Source organism: Vombatus ursinus, unplaced genomic scaffold (genome assembly GCF_900497805.2).
Source record: "Vombatus ursinus unplaced genomic scaffold, bare-nosed wombat genome assembly UNPS02011369.1, whole genome shotgun sequence".
NCBI classification, from domain to species: Eukaryota; Metazoa; Chordata; class Mammalia; order Diprotodontia; family Vombatidae; genus Vombatus; species Vombatus ursinus.
This window is the reverse complement of record NW_020951147.1, coordinates 7,190,155-7,211,151: the sequence shown is the minus strand read 5'-3', so window position 1 is coordinate 7,211,151 and position 20,997 is coordinate 7,190,155. Positions and strand designations below refer to the sequence as shown.

Genomic DNA, 20,997 nt, shown 5'->3' with positions numbered 1-20,997 from the left:
TCCATTCTTAGTGGCTGGCCATAGGAAGTCCCTGACCATGGCCAGTGGATGTGGACAGAGAGAAATTCCAGACCCCTGCCACCTAGAAGTGTCTTTTCTCAATCTCCAGTTTATGGAGCTGAAAAACAGAACCGTGACATTATCTTCCCTCCTTTCCCCATCCCACCCCCATAATTCCATAAATCCAGGCATTACTATTTATTTGTATTTTTCACGGCATGTTTTATATGATGAGCATTTGAATATGATGTGTTTCTTTGTGGAGGTTGGTTGGTTTTAAAAGTCACTGGTGTTTGTGGTAAGAAAGGTAATAATGCCACCAAACTGTCTCCCAGCACACCAAGAAGCAGCTGGGCGTTGTGAAAAGGGCACTGGGCTTTGCTGCCAGAGGACCCCAAATGAAGCCAGCTCTGAGCCTTCCCTACTGTGTGACCTTGGGCAAGTCACAACCTCTGTCCCCTTCTCTCTCAGATGAGGCATTAGAACCAGAGGATGGATCACTAAGGGCCCTTTCAGTTCCGAGTCTGAGATTAAGGAATATGCAGTACAGTCTGGGGACCAGTTATTATTCTTTTCCTCCAAGTACGGCAAAGGAGAGACTGGACTAGCATTGAAACAGGAAAGATTTATGGAAGATAATTCAGTTTTCAGTCTAAACTAGGAGGGAGAGCTTGGAACAGACTCATCCTGGGCCATTTCCCAGGGGATCTTTTTTGGAAATAAAACCATCTTTATTAAAAGTGATAAGGTACAACATAAGTCATGGCGCAGCTAAGCTACTACTGGAGCTTGAGTGGCTGTCTTACTGGTTCTGCTGTCTGTTTCTTGAAAACATCTTGAAAACACTGAAAACAGCGATGCTGGCAACACCCAAAGCGCCAGCTATCCCGGCTCGCACGAGGAAATCTGTGACCTGTGAACAGAGAGGAAGGCCGTGGTCAACAGGGAAGCCTGCTCCCCTCCACTTCAGCCAAATGCTTTGCCCTGGCAAGCTTAGATTTGGCTCTTGGCTCCCTTGGCCAAAGTAAAGAATCAACAGTTCCCAGGACATGATGCAGGGACATTTCAGTCACACAGAGAGGGAGGAGTAGAATGGTCAGCGTAGGGATAAACCAAACAAAACAGAGGCTGTGAGGGGGCAGGAACCGTTATCGGTTTTAACCTTGTGGCTACCCATCACAACACTGAAATTCACCCATTTTTGTCAATCTCCCTTCCCCCATCTCAGTCAACCCCTAGAGGTAAGAAGCAGGGGTGATGGGCATGTGAAATTGATAGGCGACTCTTGAGGGAGAAGAAGAGGCAGGTGAGGAGGGGCTTCCTAGGGCAATCTAGAGAAGATGACCTTGACAGATAGAGGGCATCCTATGGGGTCTGTGAAGCTATTTTTTTTTAATGTTTTCTAAATTTTCATTTTTTATTAGCATTCTTTTTTTAAAAAAATTTTGGAGTTTTAAATTCTCTCCCTCCAGCCCCTCCCCACCAATCAAGAAGGCAAGTAATATGATGTCAATCATACATGTAAAATTAGGCAAAACATTTCTGGATTAGCCATGTTACGAAAAAAAAGAGGCAAGAAAAATAGTTTAAAAATTATACTTCTGTTTTGTGCAGCTAATTTTGTAAATGCCGTAACGAATAGTATAGTGGGTCTGATGAAAATCAAGGGCCTGTATAACACAAGGGACACACAAGGGAGCTCTCACCCACTAGCATTATATTCAGGGTAATAAATCCAACAAATAACATTAGGGAAATCGTTACTTGCCACCCTTTAGCCATGATTGATGTGTCAGTTCTAGTAGGTTATGAGTCACAGACTAGAAGGAAGCCAGGGCAGATGTTGGAAACATGCTCACATAGAGACTGGATCGCTGCAGTCCTACCTTCTGCCAGAGTCCTTTCCCAGCCCCCTCCCCCCAGCTGCTGATGTCTTCCCCACTCAAACTGCCGTTCATCTACTGTGAATATATCTCATACCTAAGGCATTGTTGGTGGAGTTGTCAACTGATCCAACCATTCTGGAGAGTAATTTGGAACTATGCCCAAAGGGATATAGAAATGTGCATACTCTTTGACCCAGCCATAGCACTTCTAGGGCTGTATCCCGAAGAGATCATACAAATGGGAAAAGGACCCACATGTACAAAAATACTTACAGCAGCTCTTTTTGTGGTGGCCAAGGATTGGAAATTGAGGGATGCCCATCCATTGGGGAATGGCTGAACAAGTTGTGGTATATGAATGTAATGGAATACTATTGTGCTATAAGAAATGATGAGCAGGGGGACTTCAGAAAAACCTGGAAAGACTCATATGGTCTGATGCCGAGTGAAGCGAGCAGAACCAGGAGAACATTGTACACAGTAACAGCCACATTGTGTGTCCTCAAATGGGAAAACTGAGCTTGACGAGAAGGCCCATGCCTCGGGGCAGGCAGACAAGCCTTCGTCCCCTGGGCACTGTGCTCCCAGTTGTAACCCCATGGAAATGCCCTGCCAGCCTGCAGACGCACCTGGTCGCTGAGAGGGATTCCATATCTCAGCTCATTCACAAAGTGCTCACAGTTCTCACTGGTCAGTTTGTAGAGGACATCCTTCCCCACCTCCTCCAAAGCCCGCTGGACGATCTTGCTGGGTGGCAGCGGCGGGTACCTGTTGTCATGTTTGTTATTCACCTGGTACTTGTCAGTCCCGACCACCACATGGAGCGGTTCCTTCTTCACTGTGGCTTTATCTGTCAGGGCTGACATGATGCTAGAGGCACCAGCCCCAGCATATTCACCTTTCAGACAAAAAAAGAAGAAAAAGCACACCCAGGGAGGTCTTTTTTAAGCAGCCCCACCCAAGTTGGACCCAGCGGTTCCTCTAGTCCCATGGCTCTGACAGTGTCACAAAGGGGCCAGTTGTGGGATGATCTCGCTGTCCCCCAAAATCAAATTTGGGATCTGCCCAAGTGGCTTCATCAACCAAATATGAATCTGTCATCTGTAAACAGAGATTCTCCTTAACAGTCATCTAATCAGCTAACCTTCTGGGGTCTGCCCCCTCCCCAACATATACAACCTCGCAAAGCCCAGGTGCTTCTTACTTGGAGGTGCCAGGTGGACGACATAACCATCACCCACATAAACAGCCCAATGACGGTAGCACGTTCGGAAAATCTCAATCAGGTCTCCAGGTTTGGGCTCTTGCTACAAAACCACAAACCAAGGCCAGGTTAGAAGCTGCATTTGGAAATGGAGAAAGATGAGAGAGCATGTTCCAGGGGGTCTGGGACAAGCCACAAAAGTATTCATCAAAGGAACTAGGGGTGTTGAATTTATGGAACAGAAGACTTAGAAGGGACAGGATATATGGGGAGCCAAGGTGGCAGAGTACAGGCCAGGATATAGGTGAACTCTCCCAACATTCCCTCCGAACAAGTTTAAATTATGCCTTAAATAAAATTTTGGAGTAACAGAGTCAACAAAAGGGCAGAGGGTGCTGTTTTTCCAGCCTAAGACAACTTGGGAGGGCTGTAACACAGCAGGGGGGCTTAGAGGCAGTTGTGATGGCAGCAGCAGTTTCAGGAGCTCTCAGTCCAGAGACGGTAAGGAAGGTCAGACAACTGGTCAGAAAGAGATTATAAGGGACCCTTTGCTGGTACTGGGTGAAGCAGGCACTGATTGCAAACTCTGTTTCCCCTCAGTAGCTCTGGGTTGAAATTCTCGGGCAGAGAACAGTGCTTCTGGTTGGTTACAAAGGAGCAGTGGCCCTGGTCACAGTTCCAAGGCCAAGAGGAGCATTGTTTCATGCAGCTACAAGGAAGCAGGGGTCCTTCCTGGGTAAAGATCAGAGCAGACCGGGAGGGCAGTGACTACACCTCTCTCAGGCTCACACCACCTTGGAAGCAGACCCCCCAGAACAAGCTCTGAAAACAGCTGTACAATAAAGCCTAAAGCTTGGTACATGCCTCTTCACTCCCAGATGAGCAGAGCCCAACTTTAACATCAAGTTCAAAGTAAGAAAATAGGCTGAAAAAATAAGCAAACAACAAAAAAAGAACTTGACCATAAAAAACTACTATGGTGGAAGGGAAGACTAAGACATAAACTGAGAAGAAAATAATAATGTAAAAACAGTTACAAGCAAAAACTGGAAGAAAAATGCTAATTGGACCCAAGGCCGGCAGGAATTCCTGGAAGAGTATAAAAAAGAGATCAGTCATAGAGGAGAAATGGGGGGGGATGAGAGTGATGCAAGAAGATTATGAAAAGAGAACTGATAAAGCATAACAAAAAAAAAAAAAAGCACATTCACTAAAGAAAAGAACTCCTTACGAAAATGTTCTTTAAAAATAGAATAGGCCAAATGGAAAAGGAGGTACAGAAATTCACTGAACAAAAGAACTTAAAAATTAGAATTGGGCATGTGGAAGCTATGACTCTATGAAACATTAAGAAACAACAAAACAAAGTTAAAAGAATGAAAAAATAAAAGAAAATGTGAAATATCTCATTGGAAAAACAATTGACCTGGAAAACAGATTCAGGAGAGATAATTTAAGAATTACTGGACTACTTGAAAGCAATGATCCAAAAAATAAAAATAAAAAAGAGCCTACATATCATATTTCAGGAAGATTGCCCTGATACCTTAGATACCGAGGGTAAAATAGAAATTGAAAGAATCCACCAATCACCTCCTTAAAAAGATCCCAAAATGAAACCAGGAATATTATAGCCAAATTTCAGAGTTCCCAGTCAAGGAGAAAATATTGCAAGCAGCCAGAAAGAAACAATTTAGATATTGTGGAGCTACTATCAGATTCACACAAGATTTAATGACTTCTACATTAAAGGAGAGGAGGGCTTGGAATGTGATATTCTAGAAGGCAAAGGAGCTAAGATTACAACCAAGAATAACCTACCCAGCAAAAGTGAGTATAATCCTTCAGGAGAAAAATGGACATTTAATGAAATAGAGGAATTCTAAGCATTCCTAATGAGAAGACCAGAATTGAATAGAAAATCTGATATTCAAACAGATGACTCAAGAGAAGCATAAAAAGGTAAACCCTGAAATCATAAGGAACTCAATAAAGTTAAACTGCATACATTCCTATATGGGAAGATGATACATGTAACTCCCAAGAACTTTATCATTATTAGTACAGTTAGGATTCTGCATAGACAGAGGACATGGATGTGAGTTATGTTGGGATGATCTCAAAAAAAAATTAAGCAAGAAGAAAGAGGGAGGTACTGGGAGAAGGGGGAAAGGAGAGGTAGAATGGGACGAGCTCGCCTGTAAAATGAAAGCAGAAGACACCCACAGAGTTAAAATAAAGGGCTGGAGAAGAATCTATTATGCTTCAGCTGAAGTAAAAATAAAAAAAAAAAAGTCAGGGGTAGCAATCATAATCTCAGACAAAGCAAAAGCTAAACCAGACCTAATTAAAAGAGATAATCAGGGAAACTACATTTTGACAAAAAGGTACCATAGACAATGAAGTAATATCAAAAAATTTACAGCAAGTTTCTCTGATGAAATCCTCATTTCTCAAACATATGGAGAACTGAGTCAAATTTATAAAAAAACGAGCCATTTCCCAATTAATAAATGATCAAAGGATATGAATAGGCAGTTTTTGGAAGAAGAAATAAGCTATCTACAGTCATGAAAAATGCTCTAAATCACTACTGATTAGAGAAAGGCAAATTAAAAGAACTCTGAGGTACCACCTCACCTATCAGAAATGACAAATGTTGGAAGAGATGAGGGAAAATAGGTACATAGGTACACATAGGTACTGTTGGTGGAGTAGTGAAATGGCCCAACTGTTCTGAAAAAAAATCTAGAACTATCCCCAAAGGGCTATAAAACTGTGTATACCCTTTGACCCAGCAATACCATTACTAGGTCTGTACCCCCAAAAAGATCAAAGGAAAAGGGTCTATATGTACAAAAAAAATTTTAGAGCAGCTCTCTTTGTGGTGGCAAAGAATTGGAAATTAAGGAGATACTCTACAATTAGAGAATGACTGAATAAGTTGTAGCATAGGATTGTGATGGAATATCGTGTTATAAGAAATGATGAGGGGAGTGGTTTCAGGGGGAAAAAATGGCAGGATCTATATGAACTGATGCTAAGTGAAGTGAGAAGAACCAGGAAATCATTGTGCACGGTAACAGCAATGTTGTAATGACAGTCAACTGACTTAACTACTCTAATCAATACAATGATCTGTCCACCTCCAGAGAGAGGGCTGGTGCATTCTGAGTGCAAATCAAAGCATAATTTTCTCACTTTATTTTTTTTTTCCTTTTTTAAAATATAGCTTATATGAAAATATGTCTTGTATGATTTCACATGTATAACTGATAGCATATTGTTTGCCTTCTCGGTGGGTGGGAGAGTGATGGGAAGAAGGGAATCTGAAACTTATAATTTAAAAAGAAAAGAAGTGATAATTTTTAAAAAAATAAAATTGAAATGGACAATTTCAGAGGAAGACTTTTGTGACTTTAAAAGACTTTAAAATTGTGATCGATACAATACAAAACTATGAGTCCAAAAGAATGAAGATAGAACAGGGCACTTGCTAGCTGACAAAGAGGTGCTGAAATTAAACTACAGAGAGAAGGAGGAAGAGGAGAAGGAGAAGAAGAGGAGGAGGAGGAGAAATATGACAGCTGCCTTAGAGGATTTTACAGGCCATGGGTAAATGGAGAGATCCCTAGTCTTTGGAACTGGTTCAGATCCTGCCTTGGCTACTCCCTACCTTTGTGTGACCCTGAACAGATCACCTCCCCGGTCCACAGTTTCCTCCTCTGTAAAATGAGGGGGATTTGGACCTGTAAAATATTTCTTTTATAAAAGAATTTACATCCTTTCATATAAGGGGGAGTATGGGAAGGTTTACTGAAGGCCAAGGCCTTTGGAGACCCCAACCCTACCACAGCCTTGACAAGTGGCCCGACTTCCAATCCTGTCTCAGATTTTTCCCAGCTGTGTGACCCTGGCAAAGTCCCATGGAGGCTCAGTTACCTTGTCTGTCATGGGAAGGGGCTGGCTCAGTAGCTTCAAGAACCCTTCTGGTTCTTCATCTTCCTCTGCCTGGCTGCTGTTTAAGCACTTGAAACCTCGGAATACGGGCCCCCTAAATGTCATCTGCCTGAACATCCCCATTTCTTCTATCATGACCCTTTGCCCTCTCCCCATTCCAGGGCTTATCGTTGGTCCTCTCAAAATACACAGCCGAACACAAGGACCACAAAACGATATGTAAACGTGAGTTATGCTTCTTGTCCTTACTAATCATCATAGCCTTCCTCCGTGCAGCCTTGACAGGGGCCTCTCTCCTCCAGCTTCCACCTGGGGAAAGGCCTCAGGGCACTGAGGTCCCGGGTCACAGGACCCCATCTGGAAGCAGCCTCAGAGGCCACAACCCCTCAACTTACAGGGAAGGAAACAGGCCTAGACAAGTGATGTGGCCTGGGCGGGTCCCCGACTGGGACATGTCAGAGGCCCCACCCCAACCCAGTCTTATCACCACGCTATCGCTAATAGGTTTCAACAATTAGAGATGAAACCGAGTAATGGTTTCTGACTAATCAGTTATCCAGAAAATTGAATTAACCAGAACAATGCAGGGAATGCCTTCCCTCATTAATTATCTCCACCTTATCCTGCCTCCTCCATTTATTTGACTGTGAGCTCCATGAGGTCAGGGACGCTGGGATTGCCTTTTTCGTTCTGTACCGTCTCCTCCTTGGCACGGTACACATAAGAAGTGCCTAATAAATGCTTGTTGCCTGACTGAGGGTGCGTTTCTTGAGCATTTCAGTTAAGGTGAATTAAAGTGGAAAATGTTGCTGCTCTCAGCTTCCAGAAAATCACTGCCTCATTGACTTTGGAATGGAAACCAGGCAAATCCTTCCTCTCACTTCTCTCTTTTTACCACGTCCAACTTTCTGGGGAAACTGTCTCTGATCGTTCCAAAATTGGAAAGACAGTGCAGACATGGGCAGTTCTAGAAGTCAGAGGGTTGGGGTTTTTTCTCCCTTTAGAGAAGCTGGAGTTTAGATCGACCCATTTAGGGAGCGTAAAGCTGATCGAGCGGAGGCCATGTGCCAGGCCCTCCCAGTGATGAGCAGCTAGCTTCCTTGGAGTCGAACACCAGGGCAGCTGTCATCCGTCACCTCCTTCTTATATCAGGGCATGTGCCCAGACTTGCCATTGGGGGTGATACTAAAGCAGGCAGAGGGGAGAGCCTTGTTACCCAGAACATGTCTTGTGTTGTGATGCCCTCTCCCTCCCCTGCTATCTTGCCTCTGATCCAAACAGGGAGGATCCAGGGTATCACCCTTTCCCTACTGCTGTGGTAGTACAAGCACAGGCCTGTAAGGCCCTCCATGGTGACCATGGGGAAAGCAACTAAAGGTCAGACCTGGCCATTGCTAAGCAAAACTGTGAGGGAGGCAAGGTTTTTCTTTGACCTTACACTGTCTTTTGGGATATGATGCAGTGTTTGCCCAATTCCTGCCAATTCCCACAAGCAGAAGATGACCCAAGCCCTCAGCTGGCATCTTTCTCTACTTCCCTCAATCAAAAAACATGCCCTCAACTATCTATAACTCATATAGGGTATAAGTGAATCCACAACAGGAAGAAAAACTAATTCAACTAGTTCTCAGTAAGGTTATCACAACCAATGGTGGCTTAAATTCTCATCCCTTTCCCAGGAATTTCCTTACCAGGGGCACATAGTCTTAAGTCAAAGGAATGAATCTCAAGGGGCAGCTAGGTGGCGCAGTGGATAAGAGTACCGGCCCTGGATTCAGGAGGACTTGAGTTCAAATCCAGCCTCAGACACATAACACTTACTAGCTGTGTGACCCTGGGCAAGTCACTTAACCCCATTGCCTAGCCAAAAAAAAAAAAAATAAAAAAATACAACAAAACAAAGGAATGAATCTCTAATAATGAAATTTCTCAGGATGGTGAATCCTGACATGTTTGGGCAGAGAGCCCTCCTGGTTCCGTCAGATTCCCCTATGTGGACCAAGTCTACTCCACATTTTTGGAGGTCCCCTGCAGCACCCCACCTCCCCACTCTGGCTGCTGCCATGGCTGCCTGGCAGTATCCTCCCCAACACCAAAGTTATCTCTGTCCTACAGTACATGCTGCATTTTGCCTCTGGTGGGAGTGATCACTTTGCAACTTGTCCTCTCAATCAGACAGTAAGTTCTTGGACATACTATCTTTTCTGCTGTCCTCTGAGGCTTTACAGGACCTCACCCTCACAAATCAGTAGAATGGGAAGGAGAGATTAGAAAACACCCTCCTTTCTTTATAGTAGCAGAGGCCTATGGACATGATGGAAATTCTGACATCCTGTGCTCCAGGACCTCCCCACCTTTGACATCCTGTTCTAAGAGCCCCCTACCTCTGACATCCTAGCTCTGACATCCTGTGCCACTCTCCTCTGGGGTCAAGCAGAACAGGACTGACATCTTGTACCTTAAGACCAACCCCCCCAGCTCTGACATCCCCATTCTGACATCCTGTGCTCTAAAACCCCCCACCTCTGACATACCATGCTCTAAACCCCCCCCCCAGCTCTGACATTCTGATCCAAGTTTCACCCACACCTCCCAGCTCTCATACCCTGTGTTGTATTCACAAAAATGAAAGTCCTTTTTTTAAGATCAAGTTTCGTTCTCCTTTAGTCCTCAGGGAAACCAAAACCAAAACCTGGAAGGGTCTAAAGTTCTGGTCAGCACGGGAGTTACCAGGACTGTTCAGATTAGCTGCTGGGCCATTTGATCTGAGGCTCGTCTGTTTCCCCGACCAGTTGTTCTCCCAATTCCATGAAGCGGGGCCCTTGTTCTGGCTGCTGCACACCCATTCTGTGCTCTTCCTAAAGGAAGGTTCTATTTCCCTGCTAGCACTGTCTTTATCCAGTTCCTTTCTATGCCCCCATTGTCCTCCGAACCACCCCACAAATGAATTCCAGATCCTTCCTTTGAATAATCGGCAGATTCTGTGCCTTGTTGGGAAGCCACCAGTGAATGCCTGCCTGGTAAACAAAATGAAGAGAGACTGGTCTCACGCTCCAAATGGGGCCAAGGACCCTCAAGAGCGTCTTGGCCTTAGGGTTTACCAAGCTCCTCTCCCCTCTAGTCCCCGCCAAGCACAAATCCTTACTGTACCTACTTACAAAGGCTTTAAAAGTACCTACTTGCATCTCTGTCCTCCTTCAGGGTCCGGTTGTCACTTCCGTGGCGTTGGGGGATTCCTAAGACAGAAATGGCAAGAATTTCTAGTGTCAATAAGAAGAAGCAAGAATAGGAAGCATTGGTGGTCACAGGGGAGTGGACGGCTGGACCCTGCTGCTCGGCACTGGGGAAGGCTCAAGGTTTGCCAGAGAACCTCTTAGGACAGCTGTTCTCCATCCCTCCCCCTCCTAGTCCCATACGGACCACTGAGCGGAGAGGGGCTTGGCTACCTGAAGGGCAAAGGGCTGAGGCTCCCACCCGGTACGCTCGGGGCTCACTGATAACAGCTGCCTGTGCCGATGGAAACCTGCTGACCTCGCCACATTCTGCCAGAAAGTGCTGCCTCCCCCCACGGGTGGGGAGGTGGGAGAGCCGGGCACTGCCCTCGGTGTGGCTGGACAGCACTGGGTGGTAGGCAGTGATACCTGTCCTGCCCCTCTCCCCTGCCTGTTCGTTCCAGTGCAAAGATCAATCACCTTAAAGCCGTCCCCTGGAGTACCCAGAGGACACACACAGACACGCACAGACACGCACACACAGAGCACGGGGCATCCCATCTTGGCCATCCCACCTGTGCTTCCTGGGCCCTGACTGATGATCCAGAGCGGCAAGAACCCCTCCAGCAGGCAGGAAGTCTGTAGGAGGCCCCAGCGCACAGCTGCGGCTGAGGTTACCCTGACTCCACCCAGACCAAGGAGAGCAGCTTCGGCAGCTAAATCGAAACTCACCTCAGCGGCGGCACAGGGCACAGGCAGCCTCCTGGTGCCCTAAGAGGGGAGGAGGGGGTGCTGGGGGGCCAGGGGGACCCCGGCTCTGGCCCAGGAAAGGGCTCTTCAGCTTGGGACGTTAGCTAGTCTGGAAATTTCCCAGTTAGCCCCGGGGCTGTGGCTCCCATCCTCTGGAGCTAGCCATGGGCGGGGTTGGCTCTGCGCTGGCACAGCCCACGTGGTGTCTGTGTACTGACCCAAGCCTCATCCTTACAGCGCCTCCAGCTTCCAAGGTTGTCCTGCGCTGAAGACTTCCTGGGTTCCTTGGTGAATCTCACAGCTGTGCTCTAAGGACATCCCCACCCCTCCTCCCTGCCCCCTTTAATCTCATACCTTCAGAAGCCCCCTGTGTAACAGCCCTGACAAGTGGTCATCTGGCCTTGGCTTGAAGACCTCTGGGGATGGGGAGCTTACCACCTACTGAGGCAGCCCTTTCTACTCCTGGGCGGCTCTAATTGAGAGAGTCTTTTCCCCGACATGGAGCCGACATTAAGCTGAGTCGGAATCAAGTCATGGAGACTTTTAAATGCAAGACCGGGGTTTGTATTTTATGTTAGAAGCCTCTTGAGCAGTGGAGAGAAGTGCTTGGCACTGCCCCTGAAGGATATCACAAATCCTAACACATCGGAGCTGGAAGCGACCCAGAAATGTGGGCTTCAGGAGAGCAGAGGACATGGAGTCTGACCCAGACAAAGGATTTGCTCACACACTTAAAGCAGAGGTCTCTGACCCTCCAGTTCTCTTTGCACCTCACCATGCTCCTCATTCAGTTCCCAAGTCTTCCGAGGGCAGGTAGCTTAAAAAGAACCAGAAGCAGGTGTGGGCGGGCAGACCCACACTGTGGGCTGGGGTGTCTTTCAGAACCTCGGCTGTCTGTGGGCCTCTCACTACAGGCAGGCTAAATATAGGACAATGCAGCCACACGCTGTCTGCCAGCCACAGAGAAAAGATTGACGTATACCCAGCACTTTGCCCTTTTTACCGGGCACAGAAAACACCCTGGAGACCTCTTGCCAGCACCTTCGTCATCCACGTTTGCTTGTATCCAGAGAGCTAGTCAGAGGCAGGGAGCTGCCTTTAGGGGCCCATCCCACTGACTTCTCCCAGCTGTGGAGGGTGGGGTAGTTTCCATGGGCACCACTCGCCCCACTGGAAGCACTAAGGACCCCGGGATCCTGAACCTGGCCTGAAAGTTTGGGGACAAAAAAATGGAAGAGAGTTCTTGGCCCTCTGACTTTTGGGTCAAGCCCCTCAAAGTTTTGTCCAACCTCCCTACACTTTCCCACTCCTAACAGCAAGTCCAACGAGAACGATGTATGGGCTTTGGTCTTCTGTACTCGCCTAGTGCCGAAGGGAGCACCACAACTAACCCTTCTCTACAGGATCCTAAGGAACTCCCAAGGAATTGGTTTCCTCTTTTTAAACAACACCCAACAGCCTATGTGCCCACTGTGTTAGCTCAGTAATGTGTCAGGTGAGGAGGAGGGTGGGTCATCCACGTTTCCTAGGCTGAAGAGCTAGAAACAACCTAAGAAATTCCGTGATCCAAGCCCTTGATTTTACAGATGGGGAAATTGAGGCCCACTGAGGGGAAAGGGCCTTTCACCAGGGCCAGCCCCACCCCAGGGCATGCTGGTCTGTAAGCTCCAGCACCTCCCTCAGGGTCCCATTTCCTTCAGAAGTCTCCCAGAGGGAAGAAAAGGCAGAATGCAAATGAAGACAGGTTGCGGTCTTTATTCCATTACATAATCTCACAGCTCTCAGCACATGTGATACAGAGACACGCATGCGTCTGTTAAGAGTCCAGCGTACGGATGGACGGATACACACTCATCTGATTGCATTTTTCCAGGCTAACAAACTGAAAAACAGACAAACAGCTGGGTAGGAGTCCACGCTTGACCAAAGGCACCTGCAGAACCCGTGGGAGGCTCCCCAGTACAAACACAACAGCGGTTTGAGCGCAAGCCCCTTGGTGCTGTCGGGTGACCAGCACCTAAATCAGGAATCTTTGGGAATCAGACGAGGCACATTCGTTGCTTTGGCACATGGAATTCCCACATGGGCAATAAAACGGTAATCTTGGTCCAGCAGGGTCCAGCTCCCAGGAGCCACACTTAACAAGCCAGGGCCCCAGGTCGCAGACCTCTCCTATCCCTGATTCTGAAAATTTCTTAATTTCTATTTGGGGCCTAGAGGGACATTTTCTTTCTTTCTTTTTTTTCTTTTTGCTAGGCAATGGGGTTAAGTGACTTGCCCAGGGTCATACAGCCAATAAGTGTCAAGTATCTGAGGCTGGATTTGAACTCGGGTCCTCCTGACTCCGGGGCCGGTGCTCTATCCACTGCGCCACCTAGCTGGTGGGACATTTTCAATGTTTGAGCAATTGGAGTAGGAGGATCCAGCTTGTTCTAATTTAAAAACCAAAAACAGCAGCCCAAGTTGATTTTACCAACTTCCCACTTCTATTTCCATCAGTCAGTGACTGGACACGGGACAAAAGGAGCTATGACCTCCTCCAGTCCAGCCCAGGACACCTTGGGTGGGTGGGGGTCCATTTTTCCCAGGCTGCCACCATCTACCGGTAGGGACAAACCAAGCCCGGTGTTCACCTACTTAGATCTGGCACTAAGACACCTATTCTGATCCAACTTCTCTGCTCCCCAGGCCCCATGAAAGGTAATCGGAGTATTTCACCCCACTCTTGACTCCCAATTGCACCCATCATCTTATGTACTAGATTACTCTGAAGGTCAAACAAAAAGTTCCCATTTCAAAATGTGAAACTATGAGGTCTGGCGAATGACCTTGTGGAATGTGGGGGGCGGGGTGAGGGTTCCCCTCTTCAAGGCAGTCATGGAGCCAGAATCTGTGGGCAGCAGCCACCACCTCAAGAACCAACCCTGGCCTCGATTGCTCCTTTCTGGCTAAACCAAGTTATTTTTCTGCCAGCAGATAACTGAATGTCAGAGTACTATCGATACTACAAATTACGTTAATTCAGAAAGATTCTTTAAAAAATGTTAAAAAAATCCAAGCTTGCTTCTGCCTGATGTGGGTGAATGTGTGTGTCTAAGAGAAGACAAACCCAGCTGTGCCTGCCTCTCTTCAGGGGACCATTCTCCTAAGCTAGCAAAGGAGCCAAGTTGTAAGCATGGCCTGCCAAAGAAACACAAGGCTGCCAGCAGAGGGCAGCTTTTCTTCTCTGCTCGGCCTTTTGTCTGCTGAGAGCATTTTATTATCTGTGAAGAGAGAGAAAGAAGAAAAGGAGAAAAGCAGCAAATACACGCAGGCAATCTTACAATGTGATATCACAAGCCCCACTGCACAGATGCATGGCCATCAGCTCTTCAACCAAAACAGATCCTGGTTCTCAAGACACAATCGTGAGTCCTAAAAGCAGCCGGCACAACTTACTGTGTTTCCTCTTAATTTTTATACTAGAGGTGACGTCAAGTGTCAAAGAAAACTCTGTCGAGGAGAGACGGACTTTTACTGAAATCCATCGAGGCTCCAGACACCCAGAGTTTGCCATTTGTGCTTGACAACCTATCAAAGGAATGTGCTGAAGGAGATGTGTGTAACAAGGCAAACACAGGCCTGAAGACTGAGCTGAAGGAGGCTCGTGTAGGCCAACCCGATTAGAAACTACTATAATGCCCTCCGCATCCAGCTGGGAGAATGCAAAAAAGACCAAATGGAAAAGGTTACTAAGTCCACCTCATCCTGGGGGGGACCAGATCATGCACTCTACCCAAGCCGGCTGAGTTGAGACACAGAGACTCCACAAGTAAAGGCGACACATTTCCGGAAAGGCAGTGCCAAGCAGAAGCCAGAGACCCGGTCCCCCTCCCCTGCTTAATAAATGATGATCTCTCAGGGCTCTGCACCAAACACCAAGTGAACCGAAGACCTTACATTTGCTTCGGGGCCTTAGGACTGGCCTAGGGATCAGAAACCCACCAGTGGGATACTGGACTACATGGAGGGGAAAGCTTCTCCCAAATCTAACAAACTGCAGAAGGACAATTTACCCAAATGAGGGGCTCCTGGGAAATGCACACACATTTCAGAAGCCACTCACCTGAAATCCCTTTAATAAAAGCAGAGGTTTGAGATCCCCGTCCAAAAACAAACTGGCATCCCGTTTTTGTGCCAACTGAATCCAAATGCATGGAGCACCCTGCAAGGTGGCAAGCCAGTGAGCAAGACAGCAGCAGCAGCTACCATTTACAAAGCACTCTACATATGTGACCACGTTTGATTTTGGAAGAAAGAAAATATTACTTGGAAGAAAATATACTTGGAATTAATCCTGGATCAAGAGGATACAAAACCCTGAGAGACAGGATCCAGAAATCCAGACGGGAGGACTACGTGACCAGAGGCTCCATCTGCCTGAACTTTACATTTAGAACTCACATGTACAAAACAGGCTCCTGTTTTCCCAAGCTTCCCAAAATGCAACGCTCTAATTTATTTTGGAAACTTCAAGCTCACGTGTAGATGTGGGTCTAAGTACACAGAGGCACCTCAAAGAAAACAAAGTTTTAAAATCGGGCATGATGAAGCAGAGAAACAGCCAGCTGACAGTGCTTAGCCACGCCAGCTGTGGCCCTAGCATCTCCCTGATCTCCAAGGCAGAGGTGCCCAACGAGCCCGAGTCACAGGTCTCACTTAATTACATGCATCCATAGGCCCAGGAGGGAATGGGGGGCAGGGATGGTGGCTGCTGTTTGTCTGGTCCCACGGACACAATGGAATGAATCCCAAGGCACCATCGGAATGAAGGCAGCTCTACTGCATAGGATTTTCCCCCGGTCTTCCACAAAGATCTGCTCTGATGCAGCTTCGGTGAGAACGAGGTTATTTTAAAGTAAAATTAAAAACTTAAACTAAAGCTCATATTCAGAATACATGAGACACAGTTAATTTGACCAAAGCACAAGGTCAAGTGACTTGTCAGGGGTCACGCAGCTTCTTTCTTGATTTTGGTTTTGTTCCACATTCCCTCCAACATTCTAGGCTACAAGGAAGCCACTGCTGGAAATAAGGACGGCAGAGATTCCTGAGCACCCAGGGCCAAGGTCCCTGCCTCCCCTCCCCCAAGGAAGATGCTGCATCTGCACCCCCCCAGGGGAGGGGCCCTACACTCCGGAGTCTGGTTGTGACCCACAGGGCAGACACACACAAGAGTCTCCGGCGTTACAAAGAGCCTCCTTTCAAACTCTCTTGGAGAGAAGTCTTCGGGACCAGAGCGTCTGGGCTCAGGACGCCTTTTACGAGCAGGGTGAGAGCTCCCAGAGGTGACACGTGGCCACACAAACTGCCCATTCCTTCCCCTGGTCCTCCACCCTCCCCATTGTGTCCATGGCTAGCGTGAGTCCAGATCGAAAAGGCACTCTGTGGTACAAAAAGGACTTTCCAGGCTGCTTTGTCCTTTTCCCCTCCAGCCTCCCCCCACCCCCATAAAGTGCAAAAAAGGAAAGCGAAATAATAGGAGAACAGGACAAGGGCTTGGACCTCTACCGGAAAGGAAAGAAAGGCTGCCGACAGTCCTGGAGGTGGGTTTAAGCCACAGGCAAATGTCTGCTCCATTTATTACAGAACTGCATTTCGAGGCTTCCAGGATGACGCCCCACTCAGGCACACTCGGGATGCTGCAGAAGGCCCGCCTCGGCCGCGGCGGCTTGGCACGTGTGGGCCAGCTCCCCGCTTCACTGGCACTTTTTATCCACAGATGGTCTCCTGGACCCCTCCTCCCCGACAGCCTCCTGAGTGGAATGATTCATGCAAGAGGATGCCTGCAAAAGTCCAGTGACACAGCATGAATTCACAAGACTAGGACGACACACAGTCAGGAGAGCACGGTGTTTCTGGACCCAGTTGGTGCCATCCTCAAATTCAAGTGCCAAGGCCATCTCTGGGCTAGTGACACTGGCTCTCTACCCCAAGTCCCTGAAGAGAGCCCACCGTCCCCCAAATCACCGAGGCCACAGGGCCACAGACACATATGATAAAGACTCCTCCAGCCCCAGGCGGGATCAGGCACCAATTCCCATAGATAGCTGGACGTCTCAATGGCTGCAGTTTGCTCTGTGGAACCTGGGGTAGATGGAGCGGGAGTCCCCAAGGAGTAGCAGGGGCTCCAAAGACAGCAGAGAATGAAGCTGCCCGTGGAGGGGAGTGGAGGCGAGGGAATGCTCCATCTCTGCGTGGCTTCCCCCTCACCTGGAAGTTGGGGGGCAGGGAGCGCATACACACATATGCACACACCACCAACCCCCCCAAGTCTAAAACCTAGCCAGTGGGGGTCCAGCAGTGCCCAGGTCAGCTGGCCACTTGTTAAGGTTACGAGAGCTAGTGCCTGAGCCTGAGGACAGTGAACACCGACACAGCACCCCCTGAGCCCCAGAGGAGGGGGCTGGGGAGAAGCAGGGGATCCCCACTAATCCCAAAGCCACTCACTGGTGGAGACAAAAACAGCCCAGTCACTGTCATTCCCTGTGTCATCAGTGAGAGGAGGGACTTTGTGGGTGTGGCCCAGCTGTCAGGACTCACGGGGAGGGGACTCCCCCTGAGGACAGGTTGAGGCCATCATCCCCGTCCCTCAGCTAACCCCATGGTGACTCAAAACTAAGGGAAGCTTCTTCAATGAACTTCTGATGCGGCATCTGACCTTCTTAGAGCAATGCTCAAGGGAGCAAAGTGACCTACAGAAATCGTGTGCCTTCACAAAGAGCAGGTTCCTAGCCTGGGGCCACGCCTGTGGGCAGATTTTAGGGTCTGTGAACATAATAGTCGTGATTTCGCTCTAACTGGCTTCCTCTGTAACCCCTTGTATTTGACTCGATGCATTAAAAAGCCTCATTCTGAGAAAGGAGGGGTGCACGGGCTTCCCCAGACGTGCCTTTGAGAGGAAGGGGAAGGGGCGCCACTCACCTGCTCCAGGACGAAGGCCGTGCTGGAGTCGATGGCGCCACCCAGCTCGCGGTACTGGCCAGAGTAGCGGATGTAGCCCCAGGTCAGCAGGGAGATGAGCAGCAAGCCCAGCAAGCAGTTGCAGAGCTGGGTGACCGAGGTGAGGCCCAGGAAGCCGGCGAAGCTCGAGCCCACGTAGAGGACGACGATCAGGCTGAAGAGCACGGCCGGCGTGCGGAAGGAGCTGAACACGTTCTTGCTGCTGTTGTGCTTGATGAAGTGGCTGTACAGCACCTCGATGTCCCGGTCCAGCTCGCTCTGGTACCGCAGGCTGAACTCCTTGCCCCCCATTTTCTTGCTCTTCTTAAACTGCTCGATGGCCTGCTTCCGGAACTCTTCGTGCTTCTCCCGCAACACTTCGGACGCCAGGTAGGGCTTCTCCCCTCCACAGACCTGCGGGGAAGAGGCGGGCCACTGCGGCATCGGGCTCGGGCGGGAGGGGGGATCGGCGCGGGGCGAGACAGCTTTGCTGTCCTCGGGAGGGGCCCCAGCAAATTGCTGTAAATGTGGCACCGGCCTGATGAGGCCAGTAACCTCAGCGTCACACAGAGGAGATGGCTACCATGAACACTACCGTTTCAAACCACGCTTATTCCCAGAAGCCCTGGGAGGATTACAACACATTTCCCCACCATGACCCCGAGCACGATTCTCCCTGCTTTACTAATGAGAAAAACTGAGGTGCCTCTGGAGAAAGGTCACCCAGCCCGTCCCAGAACTGGGAACAGCCCCAGCAGGGCTCCTCTCCAGACCCCACCTACCTTTTCCATGTTGTTATAATACATGTCCTTGGCAGATGCCGCAGCAGCTAAATTGTTGGCTTCCGCAGTGGCCTTTTAAAAAAGGAAAGAGAAAATGTCTAGCCTCCTTTACTCAACACCATTCCACAAATAACTACAGTTAATTGGGTTTTTTTTATTACATTTATTTTCAATTAATAAGTCTTAGTTTCTTCTCTCCCTCCTACATTCCCTTCCTTCTTAGAAAAAAAAAAAGAAAGAAAAACAAAACCCATGTAACAAATGTACCTAAGTCAAGCCAAACAAATCCCCACAAGGGCCTTGTCCCCAAATGGGCCGAGGCCCTCCCCAGCACCCCCCCCCGCCCCGTGCTGGTCCCACAATCATGGGGAGCAGACTCCTCAGTCTTCCAGAGCTCCCAGTCTGACAATGGCCTCCGGGTTCTCTTAGCCTTTCCTTTTCCCACCCTTCCTCTTTGGTCAGCATCAATGGCCGACTTGTGTCCCTACCAGCACCTCAGGCTTCTACCAAGACTTGCAGCGGAGCCACCAGGCCATGGAGCTTGTGCAAAGAGCAGCTCTTTCTACAATCAGGGCTAGAAAGGAATCTTGACTGCCCCATTAATGGAGGAGGAGACCCAGGCCCAGAGAGGGGAGGGAGCGGCAGGCCTGTGCACCCTCGGAGCCCAAGGGCAAGGCTTTTCCCGTTACATACAACCCAGTCTCCCATTTGATGGAAGCTGACGCTAAGCTCTGTAAGCTTGCACATCATACAGTGTTCTGAGGAACAACCACCCGCCTCCTTTGCCTAAAGATTTCTGTAAAGCTATTCCTAGACAGAGCCCTTCCCCGGATCAAGGGCACACTCTCTGGCCTCAGCTCTAACCACCTGGCAAGGATCAGCTCAGCAGCCATGGGGAAGAACATACATTTAATACCACTGAGTAAGTGTTGGGAAATGTTCAGTCGTTGAAGAGCCCTGAAGCTGACTGGCTTTCTGCTCAGAACCTGAGCATTATCTATTAGAACAAAATCAGGTTTGCACTTGAATAAAAGCCTGATTCATAAATGAAGCTAACTTTAATGCAGAGGGCTAAAAGTGGGAAGCAGATAATATTAAAGTGGTTTGATAAAGCACATCAAAAACAGGAATAGTTTTCCTTTGTACAAGTGAACAGTGTTTTCCAAATTACAAGTGGGGGCGGGGAGAATGTGCCTAGCAGACTAGAAAAATCAGAACAAAGAAGACTCATCAGCCACTAAAACTGAAGTATAAAGTATGGCACTAATAAGAGAAGGAGCTGATGAACTTGGTGTTGGCTTCGAGCAGAATTCAAGGCCATGTCATTCACCGGGGAGGAACAGCAATGTGTCAGGAGAAATAGAAGGTCTGACACGCGCAGTTAAGAAAAAGATCTTCACCAAGACAATTCCAAAAGGCTCAAAATGGAAATTCTATCCACATCCAGAGAAAGAACTATGGAGTCTGAATACAGATCGAAGCAGACTATTCGCTCTTTTTTTGTTTTGTTTTTTTAATAGTTTTCCCCTTTTGTTCTGTTTCTTCTTTCACAACATGACAAACGTGGAAATGTTTAACCTTAAAAAAAAGAAAAGAAAAGAAAATGATCCTCAAAAAGGGAAATACTGGGGTAGAAAGAAGTTCTCCTGCAGAGAGCTGAGGGTCTTTATGTATGGCAAGCTCCCTGAGTCACCAAAGAAGGGAATTCATCATGTCCAGGTATGAAGGACCCCAAGGTGCCGCAGCCAAGTATACAGAAGGAAGAAAAAAGGCTTTGGGAAAAGCAGCAGAGTTACACCCATCACTCAACCAATCCAGGGACCGTTTCTTACAGTACCCAGAGGAGGAGAAGAAACCAAAGGCAGAGAAAAGGTCCTGGCCCTTACTACTTACCACCCAAAAAGGTGACCAAGAGAAAACTACTAACCACCAAGGAATGTGCTGAATTTCCCCTTCATATGAAATTTTCATGAGAATAAAATATATCAAAGAAGATATATCTGTGATATATATTTGTGATGACAGTGTCGGGAGGGAACAGCCAGGCTTTTGCTTAACACATGGTGCATCCAAAAAATGCCTGCTGACTTGACTAGCATTTCACACGGTCCCATCGTCCCCATCACGTGAGAAGTCAAGAATACAGCCCCCTAGTGGGCTTGGTGCTGGGTGACCACCAAAGCATCTGGCCCAGTCGGCACAACGCCCCTGGAAGGGTTCTC

General features: G+C 48.1%; 2 protein-coding genes across 6 annotated transcripts in view; both read right to left on the bottom strand.

The window, feature by feature from the left end:
• Positions 1 to 605: 605 nt before the first annotated feature.
• On the bottom strand, positions 606 to 11,192 carry LOC114038742 (HRAS-like suppressor 3). Of its 5 annotated transcripts, none has more exons than XM_027856150.1 (5): positions 10,995 to 11,192; positions 10,230 to 10,286; positions 3,091 to 3,193; positions 2,516 to 2,784; positions 606 to 913 (listed from the first exon to the last, which is right to left on the bottom strand). In XM_027856150.1, exons 2-5 carry the CDS (start codon positions 10,233 to 10,235, stop codon positions 803 to 805), a joined length of 489 nt encoding a protein of 162 aa, XP_027711951.1. In that variant the 5' UTR covers positions 10,236 to 10,286; positions 10,995 to 11,192; the 3' UTR covers positions 606 to 802. The 5 variants fall into 5 exon arrangements, with proteins under 5 accessions (XP_027711951.1, XP_027711950.1, XP_027711952.1 ...); XM_027856149.1 differs by lacking the exon at positions 10,995 to 11,192 and adding an exon at positions 10,838 to 10,943; XM_027856151.1 differs by lacking the exon at positions 10,995 to 11,192 and adding an exon at positions 10,801 to 10,891.
• A 5,405-nt stretch (positions 11,193 to 16,597) lies between these two features.
• The window catches only part of ATL3 (atlastin GTPase 3), a 32,198-nt gene continuing 27,798 nt past the window's right edge, over positions 16,598 to 20,997 (bottom strand). The window contains exons 12-14 of the mRNA XM_027856356.1: positions 18,776 to 18,847; positions 17,976 to 18,407; positions 16,598 to 16,837 (exon numbers count right to left, since the gene is read on the bottom strand). Of these exons, the coding sequence (XP_027712157.1) occupies positions 16,751 to 16,837; positions 17,976 to 18,407; positions 18,776 to 18,847 (591 nt within the window). The 3' untranslated portion in view covers positions 16,598 to 16,750. The remainder of the gene's footprint in view (positions 16,838 to 17,975; positions 18,408 to 18,775; positions 18,848 to 20,997) is intronic.

Excerpts from the sequence above, each read along its gene's own strand:
- LOC114038742 (XM_027856150.1), bottom strand. Across the intron at positions 2,785-3,090 it reads CGTCCACCTGGCACCTCCAA|GTGAATATGCTGGGGCTGGT; the intron begins GTAAGAAGCACC and ends TTTGTCTGAAAG. Across the intron at positions 914-2,515 it reads GAATCCCTCTCAGCGACCAG|GTCACAGATTTCCTCGTGCG; the intron begins GTGCGTCTGCAG and ends CTCTGTTCACAG.